General features: G+C 41.4%; 1 protein-coding gene across 1 annotated transcript in view; it reads left to right on the forward strand.

Annotated features, from left to right (window-relative positions):
* Positions 1-23,558, forward strand: part of SNTB1 (syntrophin beta 1) — a 116,623-nt gene that overhangs the window by 36,883 nt on the left and 56,182 nt on the right. The window contains exon 2 of the mRNA XM_072851164.1: positions 21,973-22,189. Within this exon, the coding sequence (XP_072707265.1) occupies positions 21,973-22,189 (217 nt within the window). The remainder of the gene's footprint in view (positions 1-21,972; positions 22,190-23,558) is intronic.

The raw sequence follows: 23,558 nt of genomic DNA on the forward strand, positions 1-23,558 counted from the left end.
CCAAGGAAAAGAAGGCAATGTTGCAGGGGATGTATGTGACATGGTGGTTCCTGGACCATCTAGATGCCTAGATTGCTTGGTGATAGGGATATAGTGTTGTGTAACTCTGTATGAACAAGGAGAGTACATAGTTATTCTTTGATGGTCACGATCTTTTAAATTTATCTTTCTATTTAGTTTTGCCTCACACAGGTAGTTACTTTAAAAGATTATTCAATTCATACCAGTTGAGAAAAGTAAGAGTAAGTCTTTTTTTTTTATCATCCATCCCTCATTGTCTATGCAAGATGCCATCAAAATAAACCTGCCCAGAAGAATTCCTGAATGTCTCTGTCCTATCTCTGCTTATCCAAGCTCCATGTTGGAAACAGGGTAATCCGTACCTTTGATTTGGAATAGCTTTGGGGAGAGATGGGAAAAGGAAGGATGGATGGGTTCGAGCTACCTTTTTTTAAGATCCATTAGCTGGGACTTGCGAAACATAATGAACCCCCTTGCCATCTCTGATTATGGTTTGCAGTGAAAAGAATAATGTATATGCATGTGATTTGGGTATGGTAATGTAATCAAAAAAAACCTTATAGAAACTCCAGAGCATTTAATTTACTCTTATTTTCTTGTCACCCAAGTCTTTGCAGTACCACTTCAGCATTTAAAAATTATAATTGGATGATATGACCTTGGTTTTAAAATACTGGATTTGATGCAAAATCAAATACAAGTTGCTCAAGTGGAGTCTCTTGGTCTTCTGGGTGCAGTTCATCCCTCTGAACTTTAGCTAAGTGCTTGGCAGCTAGCTGAGACAAGATACTGACTCTTCCCTGTTGTTAATAGAGAACAGGAGAAACCCTGGCAGCTCCAAAAGCTGATTTCTTCCCACTTTACAATAACTGCTGCATGAATTGCCCTCTTGAGAGGTCTATTTATCTCTGTGAACTATAGAGATTGCCAGTTTCTAAGGTAGTAATTTAAACTCAGTGGATGCCTCCCTTTATGCCACATTTTGGCTGTTCTCTTCATTTTAGATTTTAAGTTGCATTAGATCACATTAAAGGCCTCCTTCTCCCCCCAGACTTCTCATTTTTAGTTATTTGATTTTGCCAACTTGATCACCAAGGGAATAGCAGCAGCATGTGTCTACCAAAAGCTAACTGTGCCAAAGCAACAGAGACAATTAAATCATCTAATGAAGTCTTGGGAGCTCAGCCAGTACCTGGTTTCTGCTCTACAAGAAGACTTCCTTGTATTTTTTGCCTCAAAAGACCAATGTCACCATGCTTGGTTAAGTGTGGGGATTGATGATGTTGGTGACTCGCATCCTGTAGTATGTTAGGGCCAGCTGCTGCACTGGATGCTTGTGATGCCCAGCTATTGCTGTGCCTCTGAACTGAAGGGCACTTCTAGACAGACGGGGTTTTATGGCTCTTCATGTCTCAGTTATCTACTCAGCTTCCATCAAGAGCTCCATCTGGCCCAGTCTGGAGCATTGCTAAGTGCGGATGACTCTTTGTTTATGGGTACTTCTGGCGAGGACTTGACACAGGCTGCAGGCAGCCACATGTCTTATACAAGTCAGGCTCTTTCCATTGCGAGGGAACAGGTTCCTGCTCAGACAAACTGTTATTTGGGGCTTGCGCTCTCTCTGTGAATTCTTTGAGGAATCCAATGTTCTGTTTTTTTTCTGTTCTTGTAATTGGACTTCCTGGTTATTTGCAGGAAAAATGAAGTCTGACAGCCCCAGAATTAATGGAGCCTGGTTTCCAGTGAATCCTGTTTCGTGGTTGACTTCTTAATCTAATTAATCAACCAGAAATATTATAAGACTGTGGTGGGAACTCATCTCTTGTAAACATCAGAGTCCAGGGGCAAGAGTGACATTCGTAACGTCCTAACACAGGAAAAGTTTTGCTGAGCTTTTATATCTCTTCACCAAAGAATCTGCAGAGGGGAGAAAATATTTCATACCATTTCCCTTCTGTAGATCTTCTGGTGTCTGAGGAGGGTTTGCCTCCGGGCATTTCCTTTAGCAGGCCACTGATAAAGTCTCTCTACCCTGCTGTGTTTGAGAATATATCTGCCAGTCTCTGTCACCTTTGATCAAAATTGATCAGTGAATGCTGTTATTAGGAGGGGCTGATACCGTGTGACAGCACAAACCCTCCTTCCATGTGATACCAGCTAAAATAAACACAGATGTCTTGCCATAGACCTTCCTGGCCTTGAAACAACAGCTTTTGCTTGCCATGCACGCTGCAGTGCTTGCTGTCTTCAGTGAGGAGTGGGACACCCTGTGATGCCCCATCGCTGCTCTCTGCCGTGGGAGCGGACCTGTTGGTTATGGACAGTATAGTACCAGAAACGAAAGGGAAGAGGACCTTGGCAAGTTCAGCATCACGCAGCGTAGCCACGTGTGACTGCTCCATGGCCGATGCCGGAACAGCCTGCTGTGCTCTACCAGGATGTGAAGGTTTCCAGCTCCTCTGTCATCACTGCTCTAGCAACTCACCTACTTTCTGCTTGTGAGACAAAACTCATGATTTCTTGCGAGAGCAGGTGGTTTTAGGGGTTTTACTCAATCTTTCCACTGGCAAGTGTTCTCCTAAGAGAGTATGTCATAAAAAATACTACAGCTTCTCCTGTCTGTCTTTCCCCAGGCTTGGAAATCTTCACCAGCAGCACCTTGCATCTCTGTTGGACTTTTTTAAGTTTGACTTTTACACTGATGGCAGTGCCTTTGTGCAGTAAGTCTCTGGATTTTGGACTGCACACCTAAGACTTTCCAGCGTCCTTGAGTACCCAAGACAGGACTCAATTTGAGGGACAATTTTAGAGCAAGTCCTGAGTTGCCTCAGGTAATGATGTATTTCAGTAGCATCAGTGTTTGTAAGATTTGTCTCCAATATCCCTTTTGCTGTCACTGTCACAAATGACACATCAAACTGTCTTATTTTTGACTCTTAAAAATCAGATGACAGCCGTATAACTGAGCAGAAGCTAGTGCTTGTTTGTGAACGGTATGCAGATTTGTTCTTACTAGATGGCTGAAGTGGACTGGATTTGATTTCCATGCCGTGATTCCCACCATCCCACAGGATTTATGCTGATGTAATCAGTGAAGTAGGAGCTCTGTCCGAGGGGGAAAGGGATGAAAGATTTTGAAGGTGAGCTTAAAACAAGCCTTTGTGTCATGCTGTGACTCGACTCTGCACTGTGTGCCATGACTTCTCCTTTACTGCAAATCATACTTTCGGTGACCATATAGGTTTATGCATCTTTATTTTTAGTATAAACAAGTTACAAGACTGTTTTCTGTTTTAAACCTGGGGGGTTTATTATTTTAAAAATATTTTGAAATATTTTAAAATATTTTTAAAATTACATCACAGTTTTGTTTAATCTGAGTGTTTGCATGAAGAATGCAAATGCAATTTAGGAATGAATCCCAAACCATTCCTAAAAATCTACACCTCTCTGCATTGTAAGAAGAGAGTCGATACTCTTTTGAGTATCAGATTAAGTTTCCTTGACAAAGTAGTTTCAATAACACATATATACTTCTTTGAGCTGTGTGTAGTAGTTTACATACATGGAGAGTGGGAAGAATTAAAATACTTCCCTTAGCATGGCAGCAGTTTTCTGCTTCACTTTGTGTAAATAACAGAGATGCCTGATAGGTAGGGGGAATGAACCACATAGCATGGGGAATCGGGTGGGAAGGGAAGGTCTCCAGGCATTTCCTAAACCTGGAAATTCCTAACTTTCCACAGCAATAAAATGTTGCATATATCAGTATTCCCTGTATAGAACATGCTTCATTTCTAACCTCATAAACGGACAGTAACTTTTTCAGATGGAGATAAAGGTCTCGCCTTTCAAGATAGGAATCGAAGTCCTGTCCGCATCATTTCATGGTGTGCCACAGTTCTCATGGTGTGCCGCAGTTTTCTTCATTTAATGTTTGCTTTGCAGCCATGTGTGTTGGAGGCACACACTGTAGTGTAGAGGCTGTGATTTTCTACTTTCTCATCTTTAAGTAGAAGGTACAGTTTGAAATAGCTTATTCCTAAAATGGAGTGCATTTATAAGAATGTATTATTTTTATATAGACTTTTCAATTTTTTGATCTGGTTATTCTCAGGGTAAAAGCTGAAGAACATGTTTTCTACAGCTGAGATTCCAGGTTTATAAACTATGTCTAAGGTCTTTAAATATTATGGATATATTGATTTATTTATTTTCATGATGAGTAGAAATACACATGTGGGAATATGCTGGCAGAATTTGGTAGTGTATTTTTTTCTTTAACACACTGAGAAGAAATGATCTAAACATTTTCTGCTGCAAAATACTTGCAGCCTGTGTGTGCTTATTGGACTTCTCTAAGAGAAACAGGATTTGTCATTAATAATGTGAAGAATTTGAATTCAGACATTTGTTTTTTCCTCACTGGGTCAAAACTCACAAAAGTCTCTTCCTCCCATCCCTCACCTCCCCTGCTCCTCCCTCCAAATTTACTTTCATTAGATTTAGGCTGGATTTTGTTCTGTTTTAGTGGGTTTCATTCACTGTGGTGGGAGTTGAACCAGGAGCAAACTTTATCCTCTGATCTTTATCACAAGACCAAGTAGCCTAAAATTAATAGTCCAAATTTTGTGATGGACCATGTGGCAGTTGACTTCATGGTGCAGAAATGGAAATTTAATGTCATACTATTCATGCTTCTGCTTGTTCTCATTTATTTTTATTTTACTCAGCTATCTGTGATACACATAGTACCCCTTGGAAATGCTCAAGGAAGAGCATGAAGGAAACTGGCCAGGAATAACAGTGAAGGTCTTGATATCACCTGCGTTAGAGGCTAGATCATACTGTATTATTATTCTGCTTAGGGACATGGTATAGTGGTGGTCTTGGTAGTGTTAGGTTTACGGTTGGACTCAATGATCTTAAAGGTCTTTTCCAACCTATACAATTCTGTGATTCTGTATTGGCATTGCCTAGCGACAGGCTGGCTGTACTGCACTTAGACTGGAGGAAAAGCAAGGTTTGAGGAGCATGTTTGGAGGCTCTGCTGTGTTTGCTGTGCAGTGCATTGTGGTTAAATCAGGCCTCCTGATGGCAGTTTCCAAGGAGGTACGATACATTGTCCAAGGTTTGAGGTGTGTTTTCCTTCCTCCTGCCTCTGCAGCTTTCGGCGGGGTTGCTTGGACGGCTGTAGTGCTTGCAACCCGAAAGCAAGACAGACTTTTTTTTATCCTAGCAAACATCAGGATCGTATCCCTGCAATACTGGGCAATGCAGAAGGAAGCCAGAGGAGACAGAGCTTTGCTTGAAGAGATCAGCATTTGAAGGTGAGGTGTGACAAGTGTGTGTAACTGTCGATGGGGATAAAATAGGGATGAAAGGTGGGAATAGCAGTGGAAGACAATGAGCAAGCAATTACATAGACTTAGTTTTGTGGAATTACTCAGCCCTGACCTACCTAATTGGTTGATCATAGGAAACAAATTAGACAGTAGAGCTGATAAATAGAGTTGATCTCTGCTCTTAGTGGTTACCAGCTGGGAAGCCCTGTAGGTTTTGTGGTAGAAGCAGAGCAAAGATACAAAGGGATGTCCTTAAAAAGGAGTATAGTCAGGGCATCGTAAGCAGAGGACAGTAGGAAAAGAACATTTAAATCAAATGCTTTTTTGAGGCTGCTGAAGGACTGTAGAGTATTAAATAGTGCATTGTGTAGGAGAATAAATAGGAAAAAAATCAACGTTTGTGTCTCTATTTCTGATCGATATTTCTGTATGTGATAGGTGACTGGGACATGCAGCATTAACGAACATGTTGCTATTGTGTGAGTAGTTGGGGCTCTTCGCGGTGCACAGGAAGGCCTGAGCGGACCCGGGAAGCGGGGCATGCGTGTGCGCAACCTCTGTTTCCTCCCGCTTGAGGAGCAACTATTGACCTTAAAGAAAAACAATGACGCTTCTAAATGTGATAGCCCATGCCAAAGGAGCCTGCTTTTCATCACAGTGCGGATTCAGATGCTTGACTTCAGGCAGCTGTAATTACAGCACAGGGGTGAGGGGGGACGGGGACGGCGGAGCGGGGCCACCCAGTCCCTGTGTGCTTGGGCCTTCCTTCCTCACCTCTCCCCTGGGGGAAGAAGAGGCCCTGGTGCTACAAGAACATTTTAGGAGATTTGGGAAATGGCTTTTAGTCAGGAGTGTAGGGCCGAGGCGGTAGCACAGCCCTTTTCCCCTCAGCCCTGTCGTTCAGGAGGATCTCGTCTACCAAGAAGACCCTGGTCACAAATTTTGGGGTAAATATACCTGCTCATTCTTGAGCTTAACGGGCAGGTGTCACTCACACACGCCTGGTGTGTATTTTAAAAACTGATGATTTCTGATCATAAGAAGGAAATAGCAAGATCATTAGAGGTGCCATAGGGGTGGGGGGACGCATGGCTGGGAGAGGAGCTGTTGGTGGCCCGTTGGGTTAGTCTTGCTGGAAGGTGAAGCATGGCTTAATTGCATGAGGTTGTTGTTTTTTTCTTCTGCTGAAGAACCTCTCGAGCTTTCCATCTTCTGAGCACAGCAGGCATCTGCACAATTACTGTGGTGTGATGCAAAGAGACGGGGGGAGAAAGCGTTGACTGGGGGATCCTGGCAAACATTATTTAAACCATTGGAGAAGTGTGGCAGATTGACTCCCTGAACGTCACTGCTGATAATGCCGCTCGTAGAACTTGTCAGCATTCCAGCTTCACATTTTTATAACCATTTAATTACTGCCTGTATTGAATATAGCTAGAATTCACCATTGCAGCTAACTCTCTGGAAGTGTACTGTAGACTATAAGAAAGTGGAGAATATCAAGCAGGCAGCCAGGCTGTAATGAGTTTGCTCATCCTGTTAGGTAACGTCTCAGTAACTGCCTCAATAACCATTCTGTTTGTTCAGTGTTTGGGTTTTTTTGTTGTTTTTTTTTTTTTTTAGGATACTGTGTCCTTCATTTGATAAAGTTTTCTTTTCCATTAAATCCACAATCCCTTTCTAAAAACTTAATTCTAATTACATATATTTTGTCTTTTACTTTCTTCTAGCTCCCCGTGCATGACAGAAGGTGGGCCATGGGCATGGGCACCTTGTTTCTGTTTTACCAGAGGCTTCCCTTTGCATGGAGGGGTCGTAGAACAGGGCAGACCTGCTGCCACAACTTGATCTGACTGTGGTGGGCACTGAGCTGCTGTGAAGTGACCTGAAAGTACTGATGCGTAGCGAATGCTCTGAATACTGTAAAGAGATTTTGTCAGGGAGGCAATATTTCTATGTAATGGTAGATAGCTATAATTTCTGGCACAAACGTGTCGGTGTCATTCACCGTAGTTCAACATGTAGCTCATGGGATGCTTCTGCCCTTGCCACTGTGCTTTCCCACAGGGACAGCTCTGCAAGCTGTAAAACACATCCCGGGAGCTTCTTGCAGCACCTGCCCCAGCCCCAGCTCAGATTTGTGTATATATTTGCAAATATCTGTATATTACTATATTGGCTTGTGTATATATAGTTGCTCTGTTGCTACTAAATTATCTCCTTAACACTTCCGTTGAAGAGGGTTTTCTGGTCATTGGTCATTAATGTCACTGCTTGCTAAGCACAAACCCTATAAGCCACAGAGTGTGAGCCGGGTCTAGTGGTTGTAAGCTGAACTGAGGTACAGGGATTGTGCTGTCAATCTGGAAGGATCCCATGAGTCTTCTAGTCCTGCCTCTGAAGGAGACAATGATTTGGTCCTTTGGTGGGCTGAGGCAAGGCAGTGCAATATAAATGGTGTGAAAAATAGTCTTGAGGAAGCTGAAGTGACGTAGAAGCACTCTGTTTACCGGGACAGACTTCTGAACTGTTCTGCCATCTTTGCAGTTAATGAGCTTGTACACTCTCTAATCTGTCATGCATTTAATAAAAGAGTTACAGAATAACCCTTGGTTAAACAAAGGGTGCATTCAGCACTCCAATATTCTCAGCTCCTAACTTCTGGTAGCTAGTGGGCCATTATTTACCTACACAGGGAATAAGTTTCTGACACTTCTATGGTAGAAGAGGTGTAAATATCACAGGCATACCTCTGCCATCAGCTAGCTTAAAATCCTGTCCCAGCTCCCCATCTTCTTTTCCTAAATGCAGTAACCAACCAGGCAGATTGGTCTTGGGGTTCCTCAAAAGTTTTGCTTTAGGCTTACAATCTGCCACCTTCAGCCTCTTACGGGCTCTGCAAGAGGAGCAACTGCAGAATTGGTCTTTAAAGGGTTGGAGATGAGCATGGTATAAATATTGTTTATCAGTTTCTGACATTTGCTGAAATCTAGAGTTTCAAAGTTGTCCTTTAAAAACTGGGGCACAAACCTACTATGGCAATAAGCCCAAAGGTCAGCTTACTTGCATGAGTGATCTCTTCAGAGATATGTCAATAATACTCCGATGGCCTTTGGTGTGCAAGATGAGAGAAGAGTCACCCTGACGGTGGGGACGCAGGCAGGTGGGTGTTTGTGGTCTGCGTTGAGGCATGGTCCTGTACGCCTGAAGTCAAAACTTTTTTCCAGTGGTTCCATTTGGGGTATCTCTTGGTGAACTGGGGTGCAACAGCTACTCTTACATCTACCTGCCGGGGTTAGTTTTCCTCTCACTTCCCATTCTTTCCCTCTTTATAGCCTATTCACATCTTCAGCTTTGACCATTGGACCTGAGCTAATTCCCACTGAAGATGAACCCAGTGACTTTGGCAGAAGTTGTAAGTGATCCTGAGATCAGAAGCTCTTTGAGGCAGAAATTGTTCTTTTTTTTTTTTTTTTTTTTGCTGTGCCCATCTGTGCTGCTGTTAAAAAGAAAAAAAAAGAACTGATATTGTCTGATTGTGCTCTCTGCAAGTAGCAAGAGAGACCTGCCCTTGAACTAAATAAAGCAAACAAGCCTCAAGCAGATAGTTATCCCTGTTGTGTAAACCCAAGCCTCTGTAAAAGCATAGATGACCTGGATGGGAGAGCTGTGCTTTCAGCTCCTCTTTTCAAAGGTGCTCCCACACTGGAGCATAAAGAAAACCAGTTATGCTAATGGCAAGCATGCACATACACCATCCTTTGTTTTCAGTCTGCCTTTGCCTTGCAAGCTTGTTTACTTTTGGAACAGAATTATTCTCAGGACTTACAGGACAGACATATAGAGAGGATTTTTCCCCTTTTGTGAGAACTGGCCTGAACATGTGAGGCCAAGCCAACAAGTGTGAGGTTCAGAAGAGCTGCAGTTAATCTGCACGAATATGGAGGACCCCTCTTTGCATTACATGTGTCTCAAGACCAGTCCTCCTGTCCATACAGGCTCTGGTGGGCATCCTCAGCTGGCTAGGTGCTCCCAATTGCTTCAGACAAACTGTTTTATATCTATATCTATATATCTATATCTACAGCTACAGCTATATCTCTCTACCTATCAGCAGAACTCAAGCAATGACTCCAGTGCAAAAACCTGTTATGCCTGAGATAGTGCTGAAAGTTTAAGTCTTGATGGAGTCCCTGGGACTCCATCACTGGAGTGATGGAGTGGGACTCCCACTGGAGTCCCTGGGATTCCATCACTTAAACTGCTTCCCATGGGAAGCAGCAGTGATAACAACACAGGGAAAATTCTTGCCACTGTTAAATTACAAATGCATCCTAGCAACTGTATCACCCTACTCGTATTTCCTTTTCTTCCTCATGTTTTTCCAGTGTTTTTTACAAACAGCACCTGCTACTGCTGTCTCTGTTACAGAGGAATACAATACAACTGTAACAACACTGGGAGATACAGGCATGATTTCTACCGTAGGCTCTTCTGCCTGCTTATTTCCTTGTCATGTCCCTATTGTCTCTTAACTTGTACTTGATTTCTAAGCTCCTTGGGAGGGGACCAGCTTTTTGTTCTGTGTTTGCACAGCATCCAGGCTGTCATGCGCCAGTTCTTCACTAATCCTGATAAGGGCTCCAGTAGTACAAATGGCAAATAAATCCGAGATACAAACAAATTAGCATTCTTCTCACCGATTAAACAAACGATTTTCTCTGTGATGATTTGAAATGGAGTTGCATTTCATTACAGCCCTTTGAAGCTCAGCTGGGAATGGCCGGTTTCTTTTCCAACCTCTGTTATCAGCCTCCTGTACTAGTTGACCAAAAAGTACTTGGCAGGCAGTTTGCAGACTCTGAAAAACAATGGGTTGTACTATTTTAACCTGGCTTTGACCTAACCTGGAACAGTCAAAACTGGCATTTGCCATAGTGAGGAAATGTGTTCTGATGTGCCAAGTCAACTGCGCTTGCTGTTCAGCAGCTGCTGAGAGCAACCTGTCTTCTCCTACGGAGGGGTGGGGGGACCCACGCTGGCCCCAGCATGGGCATGCTACCAGGTGAGTCTCAGTAATTCTCTGTAATAGGGCCTGAAGGAAGCAGGGAATTACTTTGCCCTTAAATTGAAGATTAATGTGATTTTTTTCTGTGACAGAAAACATTGCTTGTTTTCTGGAAGGATAAAGTGTCCACTGAAACAGGATTATATTTACATTATTATTGCAGGGCCATCTGTGAAATAGGCTTTCTGTAGTACAGTAAAGAGCCGTGACCCCTCACAGAGTTATCTTTTAAGCTGCATGCTAAACCCACAGGGGCTTATGGCTCAAAGCTAATGGGGATTTAACTTCTCACTGAAAGGAATTTGAAGCCTAACCCTATTTAGACGCTCTTTGCTCTCATTGATTAAATGCCCAGTCCACTGCAAGAAACCTAATGGAATCATAACTATATGAATTTTCCATCTGACAAAATGGATGCTGGGGGACAGTCCATGCAATATTTATTAGAAAAGGAGTTTGATCTTAAAAGAGCATTTTAAATCAAAATGTCAATTCAAAGTACTATTTTGTTTGCAGAGAAAGAAATGAATTTGAGTGAGAACATATTTTTCAGAGCACAAAACCATTTCATAGAAAAAAAATCCGTTTCTATATTGTGATCTTTAGGATTTTTATGAGGATTTTCACTGCTTCCCTTGTTCCCTGTGTTCACTAATTCATTTCTGAGATCCCGTCTGCAGAATACTTTTGAATGATGCTATTTAAAAACAGTAAACCTGCCAAAAAAAGAAATCTTTTCACCCCAAATAGCATTATGCACTGGAGTTCCAGGAGGACCATATTCCATCAGGGATCATTGGCATTTTTTTAAGATACACTAACTACAGCTTCTCAGACATGAGAGTAGAAGAGCTATCATCTTGGTAAGAGACTTCGAGCTGCAAAGAACCGCATGTGATGCCGTGGTCCTATGGCAGCACAGCTGGGTTTCAGTTGTGGTCTCTTTGGGTGCTGCAATTCTGAGAATTTCCTGTGTTTGAGGTGCTGAGTGCTTTCTGAACACCTTTTAGCTGGTGCTAATGATTAGTGTGCTTATTCTTTAATTGTTGTAGTTTGTTAGGGTTTTGGTGGCTTATTCCTAGAGAAAACCCATAATCCCTAGGAGGAAAGGGCTCCATTCAAATGGAAGCCCAAGCACTGTGGCATGAGCATGTGGCATAATGCTTCATTGTCCTTCTCTTTTTATTGCCCTCACTAGACATACAGTCCTGCTTCCTTTTCTTCTTGAAATACAAGGGGTGGTGTGATGTGGGGTCTCATCTCCCTTCCAGTGCCTCAGCAAGCAATCTGTCTGCTTCAGGTGATTTTCTCCTAGCCTGTAGACCAGCAAGGAGATAGGTGTGGAGCCAAACCTCATTCCAGGTCTGCCACTTGCCTGCTGAGTCATCTTGCAAATGTCTTCAGGTGGAGAAGAGGCAGTCTGAGACTGTACTTAGACTTCAGAACCAGGCAATGGTGGTCTCAAGCTATCGTTACGTCACATTGAAATAAATAAAAATATAGTTTCTACATTATGTCCACCTCTGATCAAAAACTCATCCCAGTTCCCAATGATAGATTTAGGGACCTCCTTAGATTTGTGTTTCCTTTTTTTTTTTTTTTTGGTCATATAGAAGTCTTAAGACTATTGTACAGACTTTCTTATGTCTCGTTAGAGAAGCCGTTGTGCTTCTCCCATTGAACTGTGATGGCATGGCAGCATGGAGATGGTAGTTTTTGATGGAAAGAAGTTATTATTGTGAGCTGGCAGTGTAGAACTGACTGGATGCTTCTCCAAATTTACCTGTGTTATTCCCAGTTTAAATGAGAAAGGGAGCGAGAGGTAGGCAGGCACATGGGCACTCACAGGATTTTGCAGTCCAAGTCGCTGAACTTCAGTAGTGTTCACACTGTATTTATCTATATATCTATGTATCTGTCTGTATTTAGATACATATATACATATAGATATAAATACTTATAATCACTGGCACTTGAGTGTTCTGGATATGATCATTGGTCTCTCCTGTTGGAGAGGTTGCAAATTAAAGGATTCCCAAAAATAAGGACTTGTATGGTGACCTGATGGATAGCCTTTCGATGGATAGCGCAGCCACAGGAGATATGGCAAGTTGTCAGGTGAGTGAGTGCCCTGAGTTTGTTCATTTTCAAGGCTCTTGGTGTTGTCCAGTGAAGAATGAAAATTATGAACTTTGAAATTTTGGAAGTGATTGCAGCCCTGCTCTTCAAAATAAATCCTGGAGATCTTGGAAGGTCCTTGAGGTCTTCCCATAGGGAGAAGACTGTAAGCATTGTGAATCCAGTTTTCACTGGTGCTGGGATCCCTTTGGGTTGTTTAAAAATGAGAAGTCATAAAGGAGTAGAAATTAAGTTTAGTGCTGAGAACTCTGTCACTGACTTACTGCATGACTTTGAGGAAGGCATTTTAACTTGCCTGTGTCAGTTTAGCCATCTGTAAAACAGGTACAATCATATACAGCATAATAATTTCCCTCAGTGAGTGCCATTTTCAGTCTATCCTGTACTACTTAATGATTTGTGTGACTGCTGAAATAACAGCATGCTCTAAAACCGTAATGCCCTTATGTATTTTTCACATAATCACTAGTGGTTGAAATATTTGTTCTGACACTTGAGATTACTCATGTAAATAGAAAAATTATAGCATGCTGGCGATGCCAGACACCTTGAATTCCATCTGAGCGTGTGGGTGATTGGAGAGGGATCTATAAATACTAACAGAGAGGGGGAAAAACAAGCATGAGCAGCACATGAGAAATTCTGAATCAACTTATTCCTGAGGTTTAGATAAAAGATTTTAAAATACGATATGTCAATATTGGGTAGGAGATGGTCCTTGGGAATCTGAGTACTGCAAGTCCAGTGAAGAAATGTATTTTGCGCCATTTCCCTGCTTTATGTGAAGCCATGTTTTTCTGTTGTACTTTGAGTAGCGTTACAAGGAGTATGATGACCTAGTCCTAGTATCATGTGACTAAAACCTCTTTTTTAAATTTTTTAACTTATGAAGCATTCTGCCTTGGAGAAGAAGCTACCAGAAGCTCCAGTTTGATTATCAATGAGTGACTCACAGGTCCCACAGTGCTTTTTCTCAAAATGTGACTGCTAATTTCCATGTTCAGCTCCCAAATTGCCTGTTTCAGATGTTTTCCACTTCCATTATGAAAGATTTGCATAGTTCTAACTGTGGAGTTCATAATGTCACATAACAATGTAGCAAATGAGCTGTGTCACGCTTTACATAAAAATGTAGTAAGTTATATAGCTACTGCTTGCAGGTTTTGACAGTAGTCTTTTAATTTTTACTTTATTAAATAAGGGACACTTCTGCAATGTAGCTTCCCCCTGTTCTCCACTGAGAAGTGTTTCTTTTGAGTACAAGCTCTTCAAGATACTGCCAGTGTCTCCTTCTAGATCAAGCCAAAGCATCTCCTTTTTAACCAAACATTGTACTTCTGGGGATTACAGAATATTTACAAGCTAAAATTTGTTTTTCAGATTATGAAGAGAGATATGTCTGCATTTATTTTGAGGAAATATGTAACATTTTTGGAAGACAGATGAATAACTTATGGGACCTTGCCACTAGAATTCATGCATTTATCATTAGTGACATATCAAAACCCAGAACTGAATACATCCAATTTATTTAAACAGAAACTTTGAAATTTAAAATATACTAAATCACTTGAAGGAAACTGTAACACATTCAGTGTAGTAAGTATGAGTAATGGAAATTAGAATGGAAAATATTGAGGAACATCAGCTGCAAAAAGTCTGTCTTTAGTTTATTATTAATTTGCCAGTTTGGAATTTTTGTATACCAGATTCTGAACAACCTGTGACTGCTTTTGGTCACTCCATCAGCTCAAGTGCTAGTAAGTGTCACCTATTTTGAGCTCTGAACCAAGCCAGTGATCCAGCCTCAGGTTTCATTGTGATTCTGTGTGACAGAAGTTCGTGTTTGTTTAGTTTCTGTTAGTCTATTTTGAACAGAAACACGAAAATCTTACCCCGGCGTTGAAACTAGTCCTGCTTCTTTGACCATGTGTGCTGTTAGCCTCAAACATGGACTTTATTAGTAGAACCCAGTAATGTAACTCACAAAGGAGCTGAAAGGGGATGGCTAGCAGTGACCAGCTCCAAGTGACAGCAGGGAGAAGTGGGTGGGAAATGCCGACTGCAAGCGAAGCTTTCAGGCTGCCTAATATAGACTGGAGGGGAGTAGGTCGTGTGTTTTGCTCATGCTTGCTCTATGTCGAGTATAAAACCGTGGCTTCGTCGAGGAATGAAAATGGATTAATATTGACTAGGTTTTGCAGTTGACAAAATTGGTACGCTGCATAAAATAAAACATTTAAAGCCTTCACTTCCTAGAAACATTTGCACTGAGGAAACTCAGAGTTGAAGAAGTGTTTACTCAAGGGGAACATCAGGCCTGGGGCATCAGTGGCTGCATCAGCCCACATCATAGGCAAAATCTCAGGAAGAGAAACTGAGGAAAAGTAACTCCCTGAAGAATTTTTGGTGTTACACAGAAGCATAGGATGGCCTGGGAATGCAATCTCCAGCTCCACCAGTGCTGAAATCAAAGCGGGAAAGGGAAGTCCCTGGTGCAGGTGGGAAGGAGAAGGTATCTGCAGGGTCTGCCCATGGCTCCTGCCAAGCCTCGCCGCTGTTTCCTCCTACAGTTTCCTGACTTCTAAGACATCTTTGGCGGCGAGTTACGTGTTTTGAGACCTGCTATGGATAACACAGTGTGGCTGGTCACTGTGCCCTGTTTGGGTTATCAAAACCATGAGGTTTCACAGACTGCACCCTTGCATGACTTCCTGAGAGCAGCCTGTTTTCTCCCGTTTGATGGGGGCCTGGACATGCTGATCCCTCGGTCTGCTGTCTGGACCGCAAGTGTCTTTACCGCATTGACAAAGAAATTCTTGCTGATTGCAAGGTGCTCTGAACAGGAACTGCCTTCATTTTTTTGGGTGTAAGCATGTGATGGTGCTTACAGCACTGCTTAAATTGCTCTACTTTTTATAGAAGCAGCTGCTAATTTAAAGGAACACAGTGAAGTATTCTTTATATTTTTAAAATGCAATTATTGATCTTTTTCATCCAGCCTGTTTGTAACTCACTGAAAGCTTGTAGCCCACTTGAAGCCTGGTTGCTCACCAACAGCCTTTTGGCACCAATTGCTAATGCCTTCCCTTCAGGTAAACTTTATCTTACAGGCATGTTTGTCTTCTGAAGTTTCTCTTTCAAAACACTCATTCATCTATTCCAAATAAAAAGTATAATAAATACATACATTGACTATATTTTAAAAAGGATTTTAAAAACCTTACAATTTATATCCAAGCCTGTCTTTTTAATGGATGAAGCAACATATACTGAATTCAGCTGAATTAATTTTAAAACAGCAGAAAATGGTAAATTCAACTTAGTCTCACTACAGTGTGAGAAATAGCCAAAGCGTAAAGAGGATTTGTATTCTCACAAGGTGTTTATTTTAACTGATTTGTATCATTTCCCAGAGGTGGAGATCTGATGCTCTTGGCAGATCAGGAGGTTTACTATTTCAGATCCCTTTCAGCACAGGGGAAAGCAGATGATGTTAATGGACGTTACTTGTCTGAACGTAGTAACAGATGTTTCTGTAGGAAATGGAGTGGAAACATGCACAAGCAGTATTGTTGACTGGTTTTTGGTTTATGCCCACATTAAAGTTGTTGAAAGGGTCATGCAACACATCTTCATAGATAATCTGATCATAAATTCTTTTCTTCAAGTATTTGGGTCTTAGTTTCGATGATGGCACCAGCAGCTGGACAGATTCTCATCTCTTTTTTATACACGTCTTCACTGTAGTGTGTGCGATTTGCTTCAGTTTAGTGGAAATTTGATCTCTAACATAAAACCTAGCAGGCAAATTCTGCTATCATGATACTGAATTAATTTTAATACAGTAGACCTTTCTCCAGCTCTGTTAATCTCAGTTCCATTGACAATAGTGTAAAATACTCTGCATTTATGTTGGCATTGCTTGGGCACAGTTTATAAATTTTATGGCAAGACTTCTCCTTTCAGTTACAACTAACTTTGAAACCATTTGGGACATTTTGGTTTGTGCCTTTGCTAGGCTGCAAATTCTGTGTTTTAATGTTTCATGAAGCAAAACGAAACAACGGTGCTGAGTGATTGACTTGCTTGGCTGATCTGCCCTTCTGAAGGCCACATACCTGCAGTGATTACTTCTAGGTTTTGCTACTGTCCACTTTTTTTTCTTGGGACAGTATAGCTTCAGCAGCCGTTAGATGGCTCTGAGTTATTAACTTGGACTTGTAGTGATGCTATCTACAACCTGAGAAGTGTTTGACTGCATTTGTTTCCTCCTTTCCAGGTGGGAACTGTGTACCTGCAGGTTGGGTGTCCTCTAGTTCTGCATTAGCAGCTCTTCTCAAACTAACCAAGAATCATTTTTGCAAGAAAAGTTTTTGTATGCCATGCTGCCCACAATACCATTGCCGATGGTCTCGTGTACTTGCTTCAGCACAGATGAGTCAAACACCCACTTCATACTGAATAAGCTGATAAAAGCAGTTGATCTCCTCATGTTCAGTTTGTGGGCTTGAGTGACTCTAAAGGTTCATCCCTACATGCAGTCTTAAAACGTCTTAAGTACGGTGGAGGACTTGCCTAACCCCTCTTCTCTGGGCCATCCTTCACCCTGGCAGAAACCAGACCAGGTGAAGATGGATTTAGGGGAACTTTGGAAAACTTGTCTTTTTTGGGTATAGGTATCAGTAACGCTAGCGCATCCTTTGAAAATAGCCTCAAGAAGTTTCTGGGTGATGTTTTCTACTTACCTTTCATAGTTGTCTCTGAGTACTTACTTAGGAGAGAATGAATGCATAAAGAGGAGACTCTGTGCTTTTCCCCTGCAAAGGGGAATTCCTTGATCATCTTTCTTTGAGCAGATTCGGGCATGTTGTTCCTTTTGCTTTCATATTGTAAACGTACACATCCTGTCCTCATTCCTATAGTAATGAAAGAGCTTTGCTCGGGAGTGCTGGCTTCTCTTCAGTGGTCTTTGTCTTCCCTCCTAGGAAACAGTTTGAATGTGTCAGAAGAGTCCCAGTTCCTCACAACTGCGTCTGGCCAAGAACCTGGCCACGTTGGTCTGTAGTATTTCTCTCATTAAAAGCCTGCTTCTTCCCCCCCCCAAAACCCCAAGTCATCTGTGAACAGTAACAAAGGATTAATTGTGGAGACTTGGGACTTGGCAGAAGTGCCTATAAATGAAGTGCTTTTTGGAAGCTACGTTGCCTGTCTTGCAGATCAAAAAATAAATGCAAAGTATTTCAATGTGTATCAGTGGATTAATTCATTTGATTGCCACTTCCCTTCCTCTTCTCTTTGTGGGGAGGGGCACTCCGGAGATTGGAATTTTAATTGCTTGACCGCAGTTTCTAATTAGTGGTGCACCAAAAGGGCATGGATCATTAATTAGTACTGAATATAAGGATCTCTGAGGCTGAGCTATAGCATCAAATAGATGAGTTTAGACAACTCTCGACTGAAATTACAGTCTATCAGTAAATTGAGTTATAATAATGAAACCATTAGAATTCTTTCTCAGTCCTTGCATGTTGGTTTCTATGTTTGCAGAGTACATTCTGGTAGCGTTAAAGAATGTAGGATTTTTATATAAATAGATATATAACTTTTTAATATATATTGTACATATGTATCTATTCTGAAGGCATATATATACATGCCTATAGAATAGTTATACATAACTCAGAGTTGTTATACAGTTGCATGCCTTATTTAATTTTATTAAATGTTTTGGGGTTTTAATCCATTAGGTAGTTTCATTGGCAATATATAAAAACAGTTTTCTCTACAGCTGCTTTGTTTTTCAGTTGGTAGCTGGATTTGTGCTACTGTATCCAAAGGGAAATCTAGCTCTTGAGTGTAATGGTCTGAGAAGAGAATATTATCCACATTATTACTTTAATGTCCAATAGTCTGTATCATATTTTTTCTGGTTTTAAAACTTGATGAGGGAAGTGAATTGTATAACTTCAGTTATACATTAACATCGCTGCATTCAAGATTCTTGGATAGTGCAGTGTGGAATAGGAATATGCCTATAATACATACTAGTATCAACTTGTTTTCTACTAGATGGATTAAGGACTGGTTAATGGAAAACTGCAAAATGTAGGTGCGTGTGGGGTCACCATAAATTGCTGTGTGTGTAGTAGGGTTACTGGTGCATTGCTATAAAACAGAGTGTTCTGCAGTATTTGCATCTAGAGTTTAGAGGTAAATAGGAAATAATTGCTGATAAAACTTATAAATCATCTGAACAGCGTGTGCCTTATTTCTGCTAAATTCGTAAACTGGGCTTTGGTTATGGACATGTAATTATGGATGTTGATGGGGCAAATGGAAAACAGTGGCTCTGAAATTTAAATAAAACAAAAAATTATATAAATGGATCAAGTTCTGCCACCTGTTCCACTCCCATATTCCATTTGTGCATTTATATGTATCCATTTGGGGACTTGTAAAATATGAAACACATTTGAATATGCGAGAGCCATAAAGTCTGGTTTGTAAAACCCAGCAGAATTCAGCAATGAATCTAGAGAGCTGTGCTTGTATTCAGTGGGCAGTAGGAAGTAATTAGTAGAAAACTACCAAAATCCGTTTTTCTTTTACAGAAAACCTATATTCACTTTATTTTTTAATTCTCGTGTAGAATTTTGTAGGAAGATGGTGTTCAGCAGTTTACCAGTATATCAATGGGTCTCTATTCATGTAAGTCTCGGGGGCTGAGCAACCATCTCCTGTTGAGAGACAGTAGAAACTAGATGTCTGGGAGTTCAGAAGTTGGCAGGAGTTTTCGTAGGACATTTTTCCTCAAGGTAATTTTCTTGGCTTTTGCTGTGTTTGAGACTCAGTTTGTGGAAAGATGGTTGTGTTTCTGCTCTCTCCTCCTGCTCCTGCTTCCTCTTTCACAGGAGTTTCTGAAACAGTGCAGCTGCCTGCCATGAATTCACCGGTGCGTCGCATGGAAACTTGGCTTCTTGGCACATGGAAGCGACGGCTCTTTTCTTCTGTCCCCATCTTTGGGGAATTAAATTCACATGTTGTGTTCCTGCTTAGATTTAGAGCCAATTTTTTCACTTCAGCTTCCTTCCTCCCCCTGCCCCTCTCTCCTTTCCTTAATTAAAAGATGCTCAGGTTGAATGCATATAGCTGCAGCTGAAAAAGGATGAAAATAGCACAGATGCAATAGCTACACTATTGAGACCTGGACCTTTATTTAGCATCACATTTGCTGGCATGTCACTGTAACGGAGTTCAAAAGCTGACTGGGTTACTTTTTTCAACAGATTAATTGATAATCTCTAATTTTAAAGGGAACAAAATTTTGTTTGCAGTCAAACATGATTTTTACAGCTTCAGCTGTTCCTCCCATCTAAGTGAATGCCAAAGTCATATTTGTTCAGTGTAAACAGGAATAGATTCACCACATCTGTATGTGTTCAGTCTCTCTGTTTCCCAAAGGCTATGAGTACATCCAAACTGAGATGCTGACTGCTAAAACCAGTATCTCTATGGCAGTGGCTAAAACTGCTCATTCTCAGCACCTTTGAAAATCAGATAATTTATGGAGTGCCCAAGGATAAGCACTGGTTTTGAGAGTTAGGTGACACAGTTTTTTAGATAATGGACTCCAGGTAAGTGTCTACAAAAAGATAAAAAAAAATCAATCTCAACACCCTTTGCCTTAAATAGTTTCTGGAAGTCTGGTAGAGTCTTGTGCCAACCCTTCCCTGAGCAGGGAAGAAATGAATTTCAAAAATTACTCAGAATAGTATGGGGCAAAGAAATCAAAACAGCAGTGTTGGGTAGGACAGCATTTCTGATAAATCACAAACAATCCTTCTCACAGAGGAATATCCTGTAAAATACCTAAACACAGAAGTCCTTAATATTGAGGTTAACAGATTTTTTAAAAAGGAGAGAGTGAGTAATGGCAAGATGTACACTAAGGTGTTTTAGAGGAAAGGTGGCAATAGATGTTCACAGAGCCTGGACTCTAGTTTTGCACAGATATCTCTCTTGGTAAAGCTGTTATGAAGTGCCTTGAAAATAGTGCTGCTGAAATTACCCACCTTGCCTGTGGTTTTGACAGAAACACCATTGTTCTTCTCCACTTCTCTGAATACTTCCCTTGCTTTCACTTTGAACTTAAAAACTTCAGTCCACTTTCCCTAATTTAACCTCCTTCGCCACAATGCCCTTTTGTAATTTACCCATCTTTTTGTTATTCAGTCGTTCCCAGCTTCTTCAGCCGAGCTAACATGATGATCTGCACCGTTTCCTTGAAATCTTCTCTCACAGCATTTTAATAATTTCCCCAAATAAGTTCACAGTGCCTCCTGCCCTTTTGGTTCATGTCGTCACTGTATGAGTCACAGGTGCAATCAAGCGGGTACAATCAAGTGGCAATAGCCAGTTAGGCAGCCAAAGCTGTGTACATTGGATATATATGTTTAACCAGGGTACTTAAATGTGAGGTCTTTTCTTGATTGAGCTCTGTCAGGTTTGTGAAGGAGAAGGAGACTGGCTGGCAGATTTGCTAAGCACACGAAAAGCAAAAGCAAAAATGATCTTGAACTGCCAAAGAATTAAAAAACAGGGAAAATGTTGCAATATTTGCCTGCATAAAGAGGGGAATATGAAGTATGAGTGTAAATGAGGTATTGATTTTTGCATACATTAAGATCATTTGGGAATCCTACATTCACTTTTCCTATCCATACTGGAGAAAAGCATTGGAAGAGGCCGAGAAGAGGTCTAATCTGACAATTCCACTCTCGTGAAAGGCTTGAACTCAATTTTGTTTCCCCAAGAGAAGCCTAAGAGGTGAATTGGGTTTTGTTTACTCCATATATATAGGTTCAAGTAGATCGGCTAAAACTGCTTCCCAGCAAGCAGAAATAGCTGTTGAGATCAGTGCAGGGACACTGACAAGCATGAACCAGAAGCGAGATGTGAGTTTGCAGCACTGGGAGTATCGCTGGAACATTTTAGATAGGGGAATAATAGATTCCCTGTCCCTTGGTTGAATGTCTTTCTTAAAAAATTCCCTACACCTCAGCCAGCTCACAGTTTCTGTACATAGGAATTGCAGCATGAGGACTTGTAGCCTGTCAAATAGAGGTCGAATGGCTCTCCTGGCCTTACACTAGCTATATGTTCTTATTTTGCCTATTCTGCTCTTTTCACTCGTTTTACTCATCGCACCATACTGAGATGGGCAGCAGTCAGATCTCCATCTTCTGTGTTTGCACAGCTTCCAATGCCATGATGCTGGACGAGTAGAAATAATAAACAGTGCTGAGGCTTGGTAACAGTTCAGTGAACTCACATGGGATACAACTACTGAATATCCATTTATTTATTGCTTTTTCTTTTTTTTTTTTCCCCCCATAGTGAAATACATGAGAGAAGCAACCCCCTATGTGAAGAAAGGCTCTCCTGTTTCAGAAATTGGGTGGGAGACGCCTCCCCCCGAATCTCCCCGCCTGGGTTGTGCCTCTGCTGACCCCCTGTCGCAGCTTTCGCTCTCCATCCACAGAGACAAGAAGACGATACCGCTCAAGATGTGCTACGTGACGCGCAACATGACGGTGTCAGACCCCGAAAACAGGTGAGCGAAGGAGTTGCCCAGTGCTGGGATTTTGCCTTTGCGTTGAATCATTGTTGACCTTTTCAGCATTGGGGTTGGTGAGGAGGAGGTGGTGATGAGCTCTGGCTGCACACAGCAACCCAGCAAGGGGCACGTGAGCACTGGTTTGGGAAGGGTGGGCGGTGGTGTCTGAGCTGCATGGTGCTGGGTTCAGCTTTTGGGTTGTGCTAGAGAAACTCTTCAATGTGGTAATCCAACGTTTATTAGAAATAGAATCACAGGGGTTTGTTTTCATCCTGATTAAGTGTCTGCTTTTGAAGGAAAAGACACTGTACACACTAATTGGTTACATCTTCTGGGCTGGCTTAATCTAATTCCACTAAATTGCATTTTCTTTTCTTTTTTAATGAATATTATTTTAAGAATGGCCCGTTTTGTCCATTCAGTTCTGGGCACTAAAGTCAAGAATAGGAGAAAAGTTCCACTTACAACACATTAATGGGGAATTTCTGTGACTTCTTGGTTCTTTTTTCATAACGTTAAAAATAGGATGAGCCCTTATATATAACACGTGGAACAGCTGCACAACACCAATACACTCTCTGATCCCTGCTCTTAACAGCTGCTAATAAAAAGGGACCAGTCAAGGCAGTAATACAGACTGATTCTTCCATACAAATAATGGCCTTTTTATTTTTCTGCCGTGTGCTGGCTTACCCAGAAGCTGGGTGGAATGCCTTTGATTCTCAGCACTTACGTATAGGCATAAATAAAAGTTACATTTTCATTTGCAGAGAAGGATAAGGAGAAGAGGGGAGAGCAGAAGGGGGTTTGGGGAGGATGGGTTCCCCTGTAATCTCTTGCACTGCAATTCAGAAGTGTTATCAGTATCTGTGTAATTTTCCTTCTTTCTTTTTTATATTTGTGTGACCTTCTTTTAAAGATTTCCCCCTTCCCCATGCTTTATTGTTTAGTATTGCTTTACTTTGCTTCTGCTCTTCATCTCACCAAGTTGTTAGCACCATAGTCAGTGATAACTGACCACTACGGAAGTGCAATAGTAAAACAGCAATTATCCTAGCAGTCTTTCTCAAGTTTAAATCAAGATGGTTATTGATATGGGCCACTTTTTTTTCACATATATCTGTGTAGTTTAAGCGGTTTGACAGCTGTATCACTAGCCCGAGAGTTTGTGGTTCTCTCTGCCATGGAATGTATTTTAAAAATACCCATGCAGGTTGCATTATTTGAATCAGCACAATGTAACAATGCTTTGCGCATGTCGGGCTTAATTCTTTCAGCATTTTTCCCTTCTTTTTTTGACCGTATTGTAGTTCTCAGCCTCTGTCACTCACCTGGTCTTCAGTTTTGTTTGAAGGCCAGGAGGACT

The sequence above is a fragment of the Ciconia boyciana genome, chromosome 2, assembly GCF_034638445.1.
Source record: "Ciconia boyciana chromosome 2, ASM3463844v1, whole genome shotgun sequence".
NCBI classification, from domain to species: Eukaryota; Metazoa; Chordata; class Aves; order Ciconiiformes; family Ciconiidae; genus Ciconia; species Ciconia boyciana.